The sequence below is a fragment of the Gobius niger genome, assembly GCF_951799975.1.
Source record: "Gobius niger genome assembly, chromosome: 15".
Classification (NCBI taxonomy): domain Eukaryota; kingdom Metazoa; phylum Chordata; class Actinopteri; order Gobiiformes; family Gobiidae; genus Gobius; species Gobius niger.
This window is the reverse complement of record NC_136866.1, coordinates 15,911,860-15,929,359: the sequence shown is the minus strand read 5'-3', so window position 1 is coordinate 15,929,359 and position 17,500 is coordinate 15,911,860. Positions and strand designations below refer to the sequence as shown.

The window sequence follows — 17,500 nt, the reverse complement described above, 5'->3', positions numbered from 1 at the left end:
TCGCTCTCCTTACTCTCTGTCTTCTCTCTCTCACTCTCCCTTTTCTCTCTCTCCTCACTCTCTGTCTTCTATCTCTCTCGCTCTCTGACTCTCTCTCTTCTATTTCTCCCACCCTCCATATTCCCTCTTCCCTTTCTCTCTTCCCTTTTCTCTCTTGTCCCTTGGTCTCTCTTCCCTTTCTCTCTTATCCCTTGCTCTCTTCCCTTTCTCTCTTGTCCCTTGGTCTCTCTTCCCTTTCTTTCTTATCCCTTGCTCTCTTCCCTTTCTCTCTTGTCCCTTGCTCTCTCTTTCCCCTCCTCTCTCCCCATTCTCTCTCTTCCCCTTTTCTCTTTTCTCTCTGTCTCTTTCACTTTCTTTTCTTTCTCTCTCCCTCCCTCCCTCTCTCCCTTTTGCTCTCTCTCCTCTTTCTCTCTCTCTCTCTCTCTCTCCCTTTTGCTCTCCTCCCCTTTCTTTCTCTCGCTCTCTCACCTTTCGCTTTCTCCCTTTCCTCTCTCTTACTTCTTTCTTCCTGTATTACAAGCTCTCTTTCATTGAACATTTTCAACATGTTTCATTGCGTTGCCGTATTAGTTTCAAAGATGTGCTCTCCCTCTCTCTGCCAATGAGGGAATTCCGGACTTCCAGCAGAGCGTGCCAGCTCCGTAGTCCGTGGGCGTGAGTGAGAGAACGAGAGAGTGCCTCTGTTTGCAGCAACATGCTCCCAGATCCTCTCTTCCTCCTCCTCCTCTTCTTCGCCGCCGCGTGTGGAGCGCACTGCTGTCGTCACTTTTACACGGGGCCTTGTTTTTAGCGCTTGGCTCTGTCCCGCGCTGACAGAATGACAGCTGTGGACCGGGCAGAGGAGCAACAGCACTGACAACAAGCCGGCATCTGACGGAAAGAGGGATTCGCAGATTGGTTTTTAGTTGTGCCTTGAGAAATATTGGCACTGCTGGTAAACAGAGGAAAAGAATCAGAGTAGAGTAGGTTTTTCTCCTCTCTAATATTATCGACTGGAGTGGACATCATGCTTCTATCTTCAGAAGGTTCTCGTCGTCAAATGTAACACTGGTTAAACACAAAAGCTAGAGGCCACCGGGATGTCAGGGTAAAACTCCTCTGGTGTGGCCCCGGCGTTCAGATATAATTCCTTTTACAGGTTATTTGACTTTTAAAACCCCATCAAACAAAAAGTGACGAATGATCAGTTTCTTACGTCATAATCCGTCTTTTCCTCCAGTGAACGTCCACCAGCCAGAACAATAGAAAGCTTGTGTGGCTTAGATGTGTCTTGCCTGGATACCTCCTTGTTTGCCCCTTTTTGTTTCCTGTAGCACCTCTTGTGACGCCTCCACTGTGCTGCAGCTGTGGGGGGCTCTTGGTGCCTCTTCAGTGTTTCAGAAGAAGAAATTTGTAGCTCTCAAATGTCTTTAGCTCAGAAGCTAGCTGTTTGTTTACTTTTAAAAAGCTGGGTCCTTCATGGCTAGTACGGACTTTCTGGAATAAAAAAAAATAAAAATAAACTGAACCTCACAAAAACAGCGCAAAGATGGACAAAAATATCCAGCAAGACAATGTGGAACACAGAAAGTACAATGAAGTTCGCAGAAAAAGGCTGTACCAACAGAGAGGGAGGTCGCCGCTTTACGCGTCGCCAGTTCCGCCCTGGGCCCCCAATACGCTTGAAACGCCCCTGTCGATGAAAGAACTCTCTGTCATTTTATCCTCTCTGCGCTTTTTGCACTGACCTACTCAAACAGGGAATACAACTATGAAAAAATAAAAAGCTTTGAAATGTGTGCCAAATTTGGGTCCAGGTCAATGGACAAACAAACAGCTCCTGTAGCTGAGTATACTCGCCCTATATATCTCCACAGTCATTGTACGATTTTATGAATTATGTATATTGATAGGTTCCCAACTGAAAATCAGGATGGAGGATGGGCCCCCCTTTCCATGAGAGTCAACAAGACGTTATGGAAAGGCGGTCTAAAAATAGCAGCGCTAAGGTTTTTCTTTTTGCCCGAGGATGTGGAAGCATTTTTACAGGTCAGACGATATCCGCTTGTAAGCCTTCACAGAGAGCGAGAGGTATAGCGCATACGTCTCCAGGGGGGGTGTCCAGGGTTCTTTCCGAGGCCCCCTCATCTTTCAAAGGGAAAGGGGATGCTGGATATGATGTAACCGACAGTACTCGGATAGATAGACTGGGTATCAAAGCAAGTCAGTGGTGTCTTATAGTAAGAATACGGAGGACTCACTTTGTTCAAACTTGCCCCCGTTTAGTGTCAGCATCCACAAACCTGCTCTATTTATAACAGTGTATAGTATAAAATATCCTAATGAAATAATGAAATGTTGGGTCTGGAGTTTTGATGCTTTCAAACATTCAAAATCAACTGGATTCAGGGATGGATCTAGGGGCACGGTCAGGGATCATTTCTGACGTGGCAACACATTTTACAATGTCGAATGTTTATAGGGGTACACAACTTTTGCTTGATCGCAAGGCAATTTCTCAGTTTAGATGCAGGCTCCGCCTCCCAAAATTAAGCACAAATAGTAGCATTGTCCATAATAGAAGTAGGGGGTTTCTAACTCAAGTCAAATTTAAACTTTTGTAATAAAAATAAATAAATAAAATCATTACCTTTGGAGCCACAGGAGTTGGCACCTAGCTCCTTATTTAGCTCTAAAGTTAATAATAATAATTAATAATCATTCTTTGTCCTGTCAAAAAAGTACTAACTGAGAGTGAGCCTCTGTAAGCACCCAAGTAGCTTCAAGAGCAGATGTGAGACATCACATGACAATGGGGTGGCAGCTGGGGTGGTAAGACCTTTGGTAGGGGTGGCAGCTGCCACCCTGTGCCACCCCTCTAGATCCTCCCCTGACTGAATTTATGTTTTTGCATTAGATTCTTGGAAATATGTGTAGCCTACTTTATTTTGACATTTAACTATAATTAAATTGAAATAGCTATTTGCAACAATTATTATTATTATTATGTTTTATTTATTTTATTTTCCAATAGTTTGCAACTGAGAGTATTCATAAAAAACTTTTAAAAGATTTTTTTTTTTTTTTTAAGAAAAGAAAACTGGTAGTGGTAAGCTGCGTTTGTAGCCACAGCTGCCCTAGGGTAGCCTTGCAGACCGCTAATAGACCCAAAACACATCATCACCACACTCTTCTTACATCCTCCCTTGAATGTGTGCTGTCCTCTCTGCTCTCCACTCATCTCGCCTGAACCTCTTTCCCTTTTATTTCTTTCTTCATTTTTTTTTTTTTTTTACCATCCCTCCCTCCTTCCCTCTCTCCCTCACCCCCTCCCTCCCTCCCTCCCTCGCCCGTCTAAAGAGTTCGATGCTCTCGGCTCGGGGCCCTGTCGTGAGTTCTCGCTGCTGAACATGGCGTCAGACGGGATGATTTTAACGAACCACGACCACCAAATCCGGGTCGGCGTCCTGACAGGTAAGGCCCCCCTTTCCCTTTTCTTTCTTCCTTTTGCATCTTTCGACACCTATTTCCTTTCCCCCGCGACCTTCCTTCGTATCCTTTACCCACACTCTCCTCTTCCCCCCCCCCCCCTCACCCCCCCGGATCCGTACACCGTTTTCTCCTTGTGCTTCCCCCGCCGTGCGCTCTCGCATCCTCCGCTCCCCTTCCCCCGATCCACCGGCACGCGCTACACGCATGACGGTACCGCGATACGTTTGTTTTCCCCTTATAATAACACCTTTTAAACGCGTGACCTTCCATCACCACGTATCTTTATCGTATCTCCTCGTGTTTTACACCGCGTGCCGCTCGCTACCTTTCACCAATCCTCCGAATCCACCGGTACGGGCTACAACATACGTGACGCTAGCATAACTGTGTGTGTTTTTTTTGTTTTTTTTCATAGCCTACGTAAAGGTGGCTTGGTGCATTTTTTTTTTTTTTTTTGCTTTTTTTTTTTTTTTGGAGTAGCTCGTGTGTTGAAACGCATCACCCGAATAGCCCTAGACCTCTGCAATGCCTTCCCCTCACTCAATCTCTCCCACTGCAAAAAAAAAGCTCCCGTGTATGCGCCTTGAATAATTCATTTCACTATGTGCTGTACGACCCGCCGCTAAACCACGCGCAAAGAGATCGCATAGCCTGCGCCGCCGCCGGAGCGAGAGTGTGGGGAAGGCGAGGCTGAGTTACGATACGACGGATGCGGGCCAGACACGATGTTGCCACACGGCCTGTTTGTTTCATATGTTGGGGATGGTGGTGGTGGGATGGTGGGGCGGGTTGTGGTGGAGGAGGGGGGGCGGGGGGGTAAGATGTAACAGGGATGTGTTGCATAGGACATGTCGGATCGGATGCGGTTTGGGTGCTGCCGTAGCCCGTGCAGTCCGTACGTATGTGTGCGAACACGTCTGTCACAAGACTTTTCTTCTTTTTTTTTTTTACGCTCATTTTTTGGGAAAGATTTCAGACTTGGCGACTTGGTGAAGCCCCCCCGCCCCCCCTCCTCTAACCGCCGCCACCACTCAACCTTCTCGCTGTGGCTTCTATATTTGTGTAAATGCCTTGTCATGTTTTCAGGCGGGCTGTTGCCATGACCGCAGAGTGAAGGGAGAACAGTGTGGATGATGAAAACGAAGCAAGGAATACCCCCACCTCTCTCTCCCGCTCTCTCTCCAGCTCCATCTCTCCATCTCTCTCGTTCCATGCTCTACCCCACCACCACCACCACCTCTTGAATTTCTCTCCTCCTCCTCCTCCTTTTCATCTATTCAATCCATCCCGCATGGAGAGGGATGGAGGGAGGTAGGGAGGGAGGCTCGGGCCGGATCAATATTGCATGCAAACCGTGTCCTCTCGTCTCTCCTCGCCTCTCCCTCATCCGAGTATGAAACGTGTAGCGGTGCAGGACGGTGGTGGTGGTGCTGGTGCTGGTGGCGGCGGCGGGGTAGAGCTCGCCTTGCCTTTCCTGGGAAACCCCCTCGCAACGCCGACAACAGAGGCTCCTCCACATCGCTCCCATCTCCCTCCCCTCCTCTCTCCTGGCGCTGTCCGTGGTGCTGGAATGTCAGTGCCGCTCGCAAATCAGTGCGGCGGTGTACTGACCCCCAGCGCGGTAAATACTGCACCACAGATGGAAAAGAAACACCCAGGGATATATACGGGATGCGGGACAAGGGGGGGGGGCTTGGTTGCTGGGGGAGGAGGGGAAGGTGCGTTGCAAAAGCCGGGGGGGCTGAGATTGTGCGGATTGATCGGGGAAGTTTTGCGTGGTGATGGGCGCCTGCTAAGCTGTGACTGGACTGCAAGATGTGAGGGTTTGATAACTATTGACAATGTTATGGCGGATGTTTGACCTGATCATTGTGAGCACAGTAGCCCACTTTCTGTTACGTTCACGCAAAAAAAAATCTTCAACGATTTTGTTGTTTTCATCAAAGTGTGTCATAACAAGACTTAGGGGATAGAAAAAACGCAAAGTCTCGAACAAATACGGCTAATACGGAACCGGATTAGAAAGTCGAATTGTCAGGTTTCCTCACGTTTTTGTCAGCCAAAAAGTAGCAGTATATTATAGTAGTGTAATACGTAATAAAAATGCATGCCCACACCGCATATGGCAATTCACCGTTAAATATTTCTAATCTTCGATGTCTGGAACTTCTCTTTGCTCTGTGCGTCATGAACAGATTCCATAAAACTCCATGGATCCTCGTCTTTCCGTATAATCCCAAAGCTGCAGTGCTTCTTCTGTATTTCCTGCTGGACGATGGATTTTTTTTTTCGCGTTGATGGCTGCGATCCAGATGCCTTCGGACACGTACCACAAAGTCTGTAATTCTAACGGCACCGTCAGATTAGTGCGCATACTATCCGACCTACCGGTGTTGAGCGTGAACACGGGCCCGGAGGTCACGCGGACTTGTCCCTGTGAACTGTCCGTGGGTACTTCTTGAGCTGGTTGTCTGTGTTCTATGAAGTTTTATTTTCTGTATTTGAGAGGCATGTGGCAGATGTGTGTCGTCTTGCTTGTATTCTTGGCCCGGAGCTTTGCCTCGTTTCAGGCATTGCGTAGTTCTCGTTCAGACCTTGTTTGGTGCCGTTGGAGAGTTATTGGTGTCAACAGCAAGAAAATGTCGTTGAGGATTCCGTTTCAGTAAATAGTTCACCAAAGTCTTAGCAAATTATCAATCATCACTTCCCTTGCCTCCATCTCAGCTAAACGCCAGTAGATAGAACCTCCCCCACAGTCCAAAAGACACTGGGTTTCTACTTATGCTAAAGCTGGGAAGTTGACGCGAGGACACGCACTTACAGGAACTGCGAAGAAATATTGCCTAGCCTGGATTCAGTGCTCTATAATGCAAACTGCTGCTATTTGCACCAAAGGTTTGAGAATAGGCTACTGCCCCTCTTTCTGTATCCATTATATATGGTAAAATACACAAATGTCACAGGTCTATCTATTTAACAAAGGAATAGATGAAGACCTACACTGTCACTATAAAGGTCACACAGTAATATTTAGTCGGAGCCCCCGCTGTTTGGATGATGGCACATTGTTTGGAAAAGCTCCTGCAATGTCACGAGAAATATTTCAGGTGTTGGGGGTTGCGTTCCTTTTTCCCTAAGATCTCGTCTTGATGATGGGAGAGTCGACAGTGGTTCCTCCTCCACACTTCCTGGTTTTAAATAGCTAGTAGCTTCTGCGTTGATCCCTTCGTATGTTTTTAGCGGTCGATGATTTCACCCTTCGCAAGCAGACTTTTCCGTGACCACAGGATGAGTCTTTCCACGCGGTTGTTTAAGAAATGAGAAGAAACTCATTGCGCTGTGTTGTAATTGTCCAATAGGAGGCTCTTATCTGTCTGCCAGAGGGCGATATGAGGGCTGAGGTCAAGCTACAGCTGTGGGAATGGACATTGCAGGGACTCACATTTCCTTGGCTTTGATATGTGCTCTGTATGGAGTGGGAGGGCTGCACCGTCAGGGGATGTCCACGTGAGTGACGGCGCTGTCCTTTGGGGGAAACTGTTTCATTTTGGTGTAATATAGCAGGAGAGTTAAACGATTCTGGAAAGGAAAGTCGAGTTGTTTGTTGCAACTGTAAAATCAAGATTCATCCAGGAAAGTTAGAAGAGAAATATCAATATGCTGTGTTTTCTCAACATTGTTTCCTCATCAAAAAATACCATTGCTTTTCATTGTTTGTCGTTCTACTGCTGAAGTTCGCCGATCTGTGTCTCCTGAGTTAGATTGTTGTCCACATTTTTAAGGTCAGTGAAAACACAGATTTTTCACGCAGTGGTCAATGTTGAGATTGTTTTGCTAGTTCTCTTCCTGGGCATCTTTTAATATCAGAGTAGAAAATAGACCAAATTTACCCTTTACGATGGTTATTTCATGACGTTTGTTGCTAGCGAGCCGAAGATTTCCAGGAAGGCTTTTTCCCACGGTTATATATTCACAGATACTGACAGGTTTGGTATTCATGTGTAGCACGAAAGGCGACCGAGGTAACACTGTAATCATTTTCTTTCTGGGAGACAGATAAAGACGAGAGAAATATACAGGCATATGTGCAGACATTACAAGCTTTTACTTAAAGGAACAGGCCACCGTTTTTCCATACTGTGATATGTTCTTACCTGAGCTTAGACGAGTTGATGCGTACCTGTCTGGTCTTTGTGCCCGTGGAAGAGCGTGGTCGCTTTCAACTTCACCCCCCATTTGGAGCCATAGGAATACTTTGGGAGAGGCCAAATGCTAACAACATCTTTGGTCAATGTCAATGTCAATTTTATTTATAAAGCACATTTAAAAACAACCATAGTCGACCAAAGTGCTGTAAGTGTGAGTGCCCTCGTTGTGCGTAACTGAGGGCACTCACAAAGACCAGACAGGTACGCATCAACTCGTCTAAGCTCAGGCAAGAACACATCTCAGTATGTAAAAATGGTGGCCTGTTCCTTTAAAATGAGGTTTTCATTCCACTATTGCAATCCAAACTTTCCAGTATTGGAAATACACACTGTGTAACATTTTACCTTAACACAAAGTCCTTATATTGATGAAAAGTACCTTTAAGACAATTTGCGTCTTTACTGTGAGTGTCGGTTTGTCTCTCTTTAGACCTGACTTTGCTGGGAGTGGGACATCACCGCTCTTTGACTGCCGTTAGCCTGACATGAGTTTTAATTTCATTAAATCCTCATTATTTTTATAAATTACTGCAAAAATAGCTTTGTTGACGTCCAGTTGATCACTAGGTCGATGGAGATTGTTACCATACATAACTTGGAATGTTCCGCAGTGTGGCTTTAATAGTGCAGTCTTGTGTTGGATTTTCTGCTCATTGTGGGTTGAAACTGCCCCCGAGTGCCGTGCCCTGTGTTGTGTATTAACATTAACCGATTATGAGAACAGTTAGCGCTAACTAGCTACCTAACTAGCCCTGGGTCAATCTCCCGCCGAAAGCCCAAAGTGAAATCCTCCTCCTGTAAACCCTTGATTGAAACGTTGCCTCCGCCATACCTTTACCTCCATACTGTACGGTTAGTCTGCAGCGCGGCGCGTCCGAGTGTGAGGGGAATGCTAATGCCGTCTTGACGCGGTGCTCAATCTCCGTTAGCCAGTTAGCGTGTGTTAGCATGCGTGTGTGTGCGCGCTGATGAGGTCAAAGATCACGCTGTCCCGCTCCTGCTCCCTGTCACCCGTGGGTCCTTGGCTCGCCCTCTCCATCACTCACTCTTTCCAGAGCCGAGCCGACACGAGAGGTATTAGCGCTGCAGGGGCGGACGTCGGGTTTACCGTCCAGTCAAATCGCAGCTCGTAAAGGCTGCAATTATTTAACCTCTTAACCCCCGCCGCACCTGAGTATATTTTCTTACCCAAATCTAAAAGGTTGCACCCTATAGGCCAGAGTAACGCCTCATTTGAAAGCTAAGACCTACGAAGCTCGTCGAAACAGATCTATTTTCTTCGCATTGTTGCCGCATTGGAAAGTTTATTTATTTATGTATTTTTCATAGTTTTCAGCACTATTTACACTGTGTGATTCTCATTGACGACATTAAAATGTGAATGAACACATGGGATTATGTAGACAAACGAACAAAGAAGGGTGAAAAAACTCCAAACATGTTTGTTTACATGTTGGTGTGCTCTTGGTAGTGAGCGTCGTGAGTTTGTCCCTGAAATGGTTTAACAGTCTGTGAAGTGAAAACCAGCTCTAGCAACGACCTCGTGAAGCCCAATGAGAAAATGTCAAAAGTCAAAAGTCAAAGAGAAAATGTCAAATGGCGCCCTAACCACCGATATGGATTTTCGGGGTCCGATACCGCTACCGATATGAAGGGGGTTGGCATGGCCGATATAAAGGCTGATACCAAGGCCAGTATATTAAGTAATTTAATTTTTTTGTTGTTGTTTTTTTAAATCACTCAAATAGCCTAAAGTCAAGCATTTATTATTATAGTAAAGGTTTCTATTAGGGCTGGGACGATGCACTTTTGTCACGATCCGATACATATCACGATACCCAGGGGCCGATCCGATATGTATTGCGATACAGTAAATAATTATAACAAGTGATATATTTGATACCTTAAAATGTGTAAAAGGTTGTGTGTTCAAAGTTTATAAACCAAATGCCATTTGACATTTACTGAAGTGTTAAGATTGAAAAGTGCATGAACAGAAAATGTAACAAAGTGCTGTGTAACTTGTTTCTGGATAACAAAGGTGTGTGTGATAAAAAAGGCTTCCAAACACAAGTATTGAAAGTATTGCGATACATGACAAAGTATCCATACTTGGTATTGCAGCGCAAAGTATTGCAATCCAAGTCCGATCCGATATTTTGTCCGAGCCCTAGTTTCTATCATAGAAATATCTAGAAATATTGGTCGACCGATGTGGGGATTACAGATGGAAACGAGTTTAGTACTAAATCTAGTGCAGCCATTCTTTTTTTTATGCACCACTGATATTTTTTGGCCAAATTTTAGAACTGTCTATAATCCTGTGCATGAAGCTTCAGTGTTGAACTGTGACAGCAGGGGGCGCTGTATAATTATGTTTAGTAGTTATTTATTAACTAAACTATGTAAAATACGTGTACGAACAATTTTCACCGTGATGTTTCTCCGCTCCCCTGAGGCCGAGGAAGTGGTGGGAGGGCTCATTTTGAAACTCTGACCGTGAGGCCTCTATCACTTTCGGTTGAAAAATTTAAAATATCCTAATATCGGCCAGCCGATATATCGTTCGGGCCCTACTAAACATAATTCCAGATGTGTTCATTCATTAATGAGAAGTAAAAAGTCTTAAAATATAATAACAAACAACACATAAAAAAAACTTTTGACGGGCACTGTCCATTCACATACGCAGACGTTACAAAACTTTAGGACCTGTTTTCTCCAAATGGGGTTTTCATTCCACTCTTGCATCAACACCTCCACTTCAGCAGCTCCGACAGATGCCCAACCTTCCAGTCTTCACACTGTTTTTATATATATATATATATATATATATATATATATATATATATATATATAAATCCTACCTGATTCATTCATATCTGGATAGCAAAAACCAAGGTGAGCGATTTATAAAAAGTAACTCCTATATCAACAAAATCCATGTCAGTTTTCTACATGAAAAGTTTAGCATTGATATCTCTATATATTTTGTCCTGCATACTCCCATTGTTGCCATCGGATCAAAGTGAGAAAGTGCTGAGGTTGATCCTCTGCATGTTCTTCCTCTGTTTTCTTCTTAATGAAGACGCACTGGCTGCCTGAGTGGCATTGAGGGATGGGTCGAATGGGGACATGTGGGCTGGCGTCCAAATGTACATGTCCGTCAGAGGGAGATGCAGTGACCGCAAACAGACAGGCAGGCTCCTTCAGATCAATGTCCCCAATCACAGCCTCAGCATCAGCCAGTGAGAAATGCTGTCATTATTTTGTTTATTTATTCATTTAATCTAAAACAATCCATTCATTTTTTTTGGGTAGCTTATGCTGTGATGTATTACGCGTCCCTAATGACGTGCAGATAAAATGAATGAGTCTTCTTTTCCACATAATTTCATGTCTGGAGTGTGTTCCAGGTTCTCCCCGTGTAGCGGAGGGAGACAGGAGTACGGTCAGCGGGGGCCGGCGTCGCGTGCCAGAGCCGTTTGACCAAATGTAATGAAACAAGGACGGCTCAGTCTGACAGGACTGTACCCCCGATGGTGTGTTCATGCTGTGGCGTTTGCCTTCAGTGTAAAAAGTGGCCGGTTCGATCCCCATTCCAGGCTGATGTTGTTGTTGTGTCCTTGGGCGAGACAGTTCACCCTCCTCCGGTTTGAGTGCACACAGGGGTATGAATGAGCGTGTAGGGCTGGGACGATATAATATGCTCACTAATCCCGATAAAAAGTGGGCACGATTAATTGATCGTAGCATTTTTTTCAGAATCGGGATCATTGCGCAACTTTTTTTGTAAAAAGAAAAGTTTATATTAATGCGTATTTGACCTTGTGGCTGTATGGGTGGTTAACATGGTGCCTGTACTGTTCATCACAGTGGCCTCTAGGACGCTCCAGGATCGATTGTACCGTCTCCATGTTCCATCCAGAAAACCTACCAGAAACCCTAAAAAACAGTTGATCCCGGAGCTCCAAGACTGTCTACTGAGAGCAGTTTTAGACACTTGCACTATGATTTCAGCGGCTCATCACTTATGTAGGATGTAGGTTTGGTGTTACTATGGGGACACTTTACCCCCCCCCCTCCTGCGAAGTTGATTGGGGACAACTTGGCCATCCTGAAATATTGGTGGGGACATGTCCTCATGGTCCCCACGCAAACCTACGCCAGAAATTGTTTGTTTGTTGTTTGTTAAAATCTTATGTTTAGTCGATTGGTTTGTGTAAAATGTCCAATGTTCATTTGCACTAGCATGTCAACACTGCACCGTTTCTCTGCACGCCCTAAAACCGGCTTTGTTTTTGTATTGTAACTCATTTTATCATGTCTTCTCCAGTCCTATGTTAAAGGGACTATACAGAGTTTAAAAATGTTAAAATAATGTATTTTCCTCCCCTTACATGTTCCAACAATGTCCTACAGTGTAGAATGAGCTCAGACCTGTTCACCACAACTGCCTCAGTACTGAGCATAAAATGGGGAACTTGCATCTAGCCCGTTTCACTGATAGGAGAAAAGGGGCGGGCACAGTTCATGGCGGTGCCCACGCGAACTTCTGGAATAAGGTGAATAAAGAACACCAGCATAGTGCTCCACAGGGACGTCTGGTCCCAAATGCAGACACGTCACTGCTAACGCTGAGATAGAATGTCCTACCTCAGTGAACAGATGTCTCTGTATTTACATCCAACGTACTGTTTTTAACACGTCCTGGTGACTTCATCAGTATCTCCCTGTCTCATCGTGATGCTTTCTAGAACTATTCATTGATTTGTGCAAAACATCGCTAATCCTTATTGGAGAAAATAGTGAGAGAGGAAGGACCGCTACCTCCGAGCTCGCACTCAGAGTCATGTGCCACTCGGGTGCATAGAGCCTATTAGCTCTGATGACTGCAGCCCAGCGTGGGTTTTTTTAATAACGACCATAGTAAAGACAATGACAGGTTTACAGTTTGGGAACCACCAGATTAGGCATTTCAAATCTAAAATAGATGACTACACGCTGCGTTCCATTGTGGCTGTGTTGGGTGCCCGTGTTCTTTTTTTGTGTGTGAGAATTTCAGCAACAAAAAAAATGCGATTGCCGTGCGTTTGAGTGGTTGGATTCTAAATGTTTGTGGATGTGCAGTATGATTGACAACTCCCGCGTCCCCTTGTTTGTTTACCGAGCGTGTGTTGGAGGGTGTGGCAGTGTGGCAGCAGAGGCAGCAGTAACAGCAGCAGTAGTAAGGCAGCCTGACCCTCTCTCTCACTCTCCTCTGCATTGGCTGTCACGCTGTCCAGCTCAGAGGCAGCGGCACACAGGCACACGAGCGGAATGGACAATAGAGAAAAGCAGGGGACCCGCACACTCAGAATGAGAATGAAGTCTTCACCGCAAAGCAAGGGTTTACAGTGGAGCACACCCATTTACTGTCATTTTAAAGCTCCTATGCCGCTTTTCTCTTTCCTGAGAAGTGGAATAAAGTTTGCTGTGTATCTACTTAAGCCGTTTTATTGGTGGTAAAGTAGCAGGTATTTGTTTTTGTTGTTGTACGTGACCGTAACAGTAATGCTCCGTGGTTTGAAATGTGCTCATAAACTCATCCCTGCAAGTGAAAATTGTAGAAATGGGTTAGAAAGGAAGGACTGGTTCTGTTGAGGACACAAAGCTTAACTCTGGGCTCGACAGGAACGGCAGGAGGCAGCCCAGCTCAGGCTAAGTTTGCTTCTCTTTGGGAAACTTGATGAGGACAAGCACCCAGGTTGGAGACCACAGTCCAGAGTAGGTTTTGAGTAGGTTTCGACCCTTATTGCTGTTGGCTTTTTGTCTCATTTCATGTGTTTTTGTCACATTGCCTCGTGGCACTGGACACTTCCCGCTTTTGTTTTGCTCTCTGGACCTTTTGCGTTCACGAATTGAACCATATGTTTAGCCGGACCGAGACTGGACGTTCACAATCTGAGCAAGAGGCCAAGGAATAAGTTATAACAGTTATAAAGTTACGCACACCCACTTTCATTGTTTGTTGACATTTAAGTACAGTCGGTAAAGGGCCATGCCAAAACGCAGTAGCAGCTGCAGTAGTAGCAATATTTTCAAAATTAATAGTTGTGAACCAGGACTAACAAGTTTCAAAACAATCATGCCTACTGTATGTACTGCATGTTGTTAGTTATTCTGTAGATAGGGCTGCAATATAAGAAAACAATATTTTTTTCATCAGTGGAGCAGATGGTAGAGCGGGTCGTCTTATAATCAGAAGGTCAGGGGTTCGAATCCCGGCTCCTGCAGGTGCAGACTGTCGTTGTGTCCTTGGACAAGATACTTCACCCAGTGCCTATGTGTGAGTGGTTGGTGGTGTTGGACCGTTGGCGCAGCCTTGCTTCTGTCAGTCTGCCCCAGGGGAAACTGTGGCTACAAATGTAGCTTACCACCATCAGCATGGATTGAATGAACCCCCACCCTTTCATGAGTGAAGCACTTTGAGTGTGACTTGTGTCATATGAAAAGCACTATACAAATAAGATTCCCTTTCCTTCATCAAATCTGGTCAAAACAAGACTTGAAAAACCCTGCGTGGTGAGCAAAACAGGCAAAAATGACTAAAATTATGACTCAAACTGAACTTTTGCACATTTTAACTCTCCGTGTGTTTTTGTATTTGCAAAAAATGTAAAAAGAACTCAGCGATTTTGAGATATTGTATATTGTGATAATTTGGCAATATACCGTGTTAAAGAACTGGTGTAACAATCACTTCTAAACTTAGTAACTTTTTGTAAGAGGAAAACTCGGTACGTGGTCCCGGGGGTGAAATGACTACTCCCACTCACTCCTCCTACACGGACCAAACTGGACTTCTTTCACTAATTAACGGTGATGATATCGAGAGGCTAGATTTGAATTTTAAAAAGATGTCCATTGATATTTATAGTCCCAAACCAGAAGCATGCTTGTCTTATCTCTGTGCGCCAAAGAGTAGGCAGTGTATCCTGGAGCAGTGGGCGCTATTTTAGTTGGTGCCGAAAAGGATGCATGTAAGATGGGCCTTAAGATATTTGAAGTATATTCTTGGAGGTGGGGAGAAGTTTTCCGAATTTGTGCTGAAGTAGAAGGATTGTTGCTATTTTCTTTTGTTTTTTACTACTTCCTTTACTACTCCTACTACAAACAGCACAACCTGACCACACTCTATCCCCAAATTCGGTATTGACGGATAGTTACTATTGCTACTACTACTATTAGACTATAGAGCTCAAAAGTCCCACCCACTTCCGGTCACAGGTCTGGATCCGACGTAAAATGTATTTTTTTTTTGCATCAATCTTTTCAAAAAAATGTAAATATTAAAGGAGCTATATCATGCTATTTTAGCCATTCCAAAGTTAAGTATAGGCATTTATATGATATATTGTACCTCTACCACTATGGAGCACTCATTTTTGTGATAAATATAAGTGTTTTCTGGAGGTATTTTTCGAACCCGGAAGACACAACGCTTTGATTCAGTTAACTCCGCCCCCTCTCTCCGCGCATACAACTTAACCGTTATATAAATAAACAGCAATAAGTGAAGTCACTTCACGATGCAGTTATACGGAGTTGACATCTGCAACACAGCTTCATAAATGGCAAACACACATGCTAATATGCTAAAACACAAGCTAATCCGCGTTTGGACTGACTCACCGCTCTGGTCCATCGCTGTTTACATTATGGGACTCGCGTTGGTTATAAAAGTTAATCCACTTTGGTTCTGGCGAAGGTTCCCCAAACATCCAACAGAGACAGTCACAGAAAAACACCATTTTGGCTGATAGTCGCTGAATCCCGGAGAAAAAAACAGCTAGACGAGTGGCCTCTTCTTGAAAAAGGCTGAATAAACTCCTCGTCCTCGTAGCCAAACGCGCTTCTTTTTCTCCGTGACATTATCGTTAGTTAAGAATGAAGAACAGGTGTGTCCAGAGTAGGTAACGAGCTCAATCGTCACAGCTGCAGCGCAAACATGACTGATCTGTTCAGACACGATGTGTTTGTTTTGGCCACAGCTGACCTGGAAGCACCTCGGGCACATCCTTTTTTTTTTTTTTTTCTCTTTGTTTCTTTCTTACGACAGAAATAATGAAAACGCTGTTTTACAAATTAAAATCAGGCCGTAAGCATAGAATTAAGACATTACATTACAGACGTCGAGCACTTCCGTTCCGCTGTTACGACACAACTGAACACTCAGTCGTTCAGGAGGAGAGGGAGGAGCAGCTGCTCAGAGAGCAGGATTCAGGAGGATTACTGAGAGCTGCGTGAATGAAGCCACAAACCACTCTGGGGGTGTTTTTGATAAGGAAATAGCATAACAACATGGCTAAAAGCACCAAAAAGTCGATTTTGCATGATAAGGAACAGTCCACCATTTTTCCATACTGAGATATGTTCTTACCTGAGCTTAGACGAGTTGATACGTCTGTCTGGTCTTTGTGTGCGTCCGTGGAAGAGCTTGGTCGCTTCTAACTTCACCCCGTTTGGAGCCATAGGAATCTGCTGGGTTAGGGTTAGAGAGGCCAAATGCAATACATATAATATATATATATATATAACAGATATATAACAATATCTAAGACCAGACAGGTATGCATCAACTCGTCTAAGCTAAGGTAAGAACATATCTCAGTCTGTAAAAACAGTGGCCTGTTCCTTTAAGAGTTTAAGAGCACAGCGCCGGCTAATCAGCCCTGTGCTCACTCATGGACATAAAGCACACAAGGTTAAATTGAACATTTTTCTAAAACATTATGAACTGTAAACGTATAAAATAATGTTGTTGTAGTGTCAAGTATTGAGTTTTGAGTTTTCTTTCTCTTAATATGCGCAAAAAATGCTAAAAATAAAGAGAGTTTTTTCCGGCAGATCCAGACACGTGACCAGAACTGGGTGGGAACTGGATATCTGTCACTGTTACTGGAACTACCAAGGCTAACACTGCGCACAACAAATATTGCAGTACAATTAGTATTCTACTTTTGCAGCTTCCACGATTACTAGCATGAGCACAGCTACGTACTACTAGCGCTCCGATAACTTGTGCGACTGTTTATGTTTGTTATTGTTATTGTATTGCTTCTGCTATTGCTAGTCCAATTTTTATGAATAGTACTAGTTACTATTACTATCATTATTAAAACAGCTGTTACTATTATTAGAACTAGGCTAACACTACAAACAACAAATATTGCAGTAGGCTAAGACTAGCATTCTACTTCTGCAACGTCTACATACTAGCATAAGCACGGCTACTTACAAACGCTTCTATAACTTGTGCGACTATTTCTGTCATTATTGTATTGCCACTGTTATTACCACAATTTTACTAATACTCGATACTATTGCTGCTACTACTATTACTACAGCTGTTAATTATACTAGAAATACCAAGGCTAACACTACAAACAACAAATACTGCAGTAGGCTATAACTAGCTTTCTACTTTTGCAGCTTGTACTATTACTAGCATAAGCACGGCTACGTTGCTAATGCTTCTACTAGTTGTGCAACTATTTATTATCACTACTGTTGTTAATGTATTGCTACTGCTAATACCTACCATTTTTACTACTACTATTATATATTATATACTACTACTTCCTTGGGTGATTTTCTTGCTCACCTCCAGACAAAAAGTTCCCGGGCCTGTAGTGGCCTTGGTGTAGAGTTTGCATGTTTTTTCAACATATTTTTAGCGATGGGTTGCCCCTACTACTAAAAACATGCACAATAGTGGTCGTCTCTGGGGCCATTTTAATGTCAGATTTTGTCGGGAAATCACAGTGTTTGAGTTTTTC

The 17,500-nt window shown here is 44.1% G+C and overlaps 1 protein-coding gene across 11 annotated transcripts in view; it reads left to right on the top strand.

Moving 5' to 3' along the window:
* The first annotated feature begins 3,296 nt into the window (after positions 1-3,296).
* The window catches only part of gphnb (gephyrin b), a 114,697-nt gene continuing 100,493 nt past the window's right edge, over positions 3,297-17,500 (top strand). For all 11 annotated transcript variants that reach the window (XM_079572691.1, XM_079572690.1, XM_079572698.1 and 8 more), the window contains exon 1: positions 3,297-3,453. In XM_079572691.1, coding sequence (XP_079428817.1) covers positions 3,390-3,453 — 64 coding nt within the window. In that variant the 5' untranslated portion in view covers positions 3,297-3,389. The remainder of the gene's footprint in view (positions 3,454-17,500) is intronic.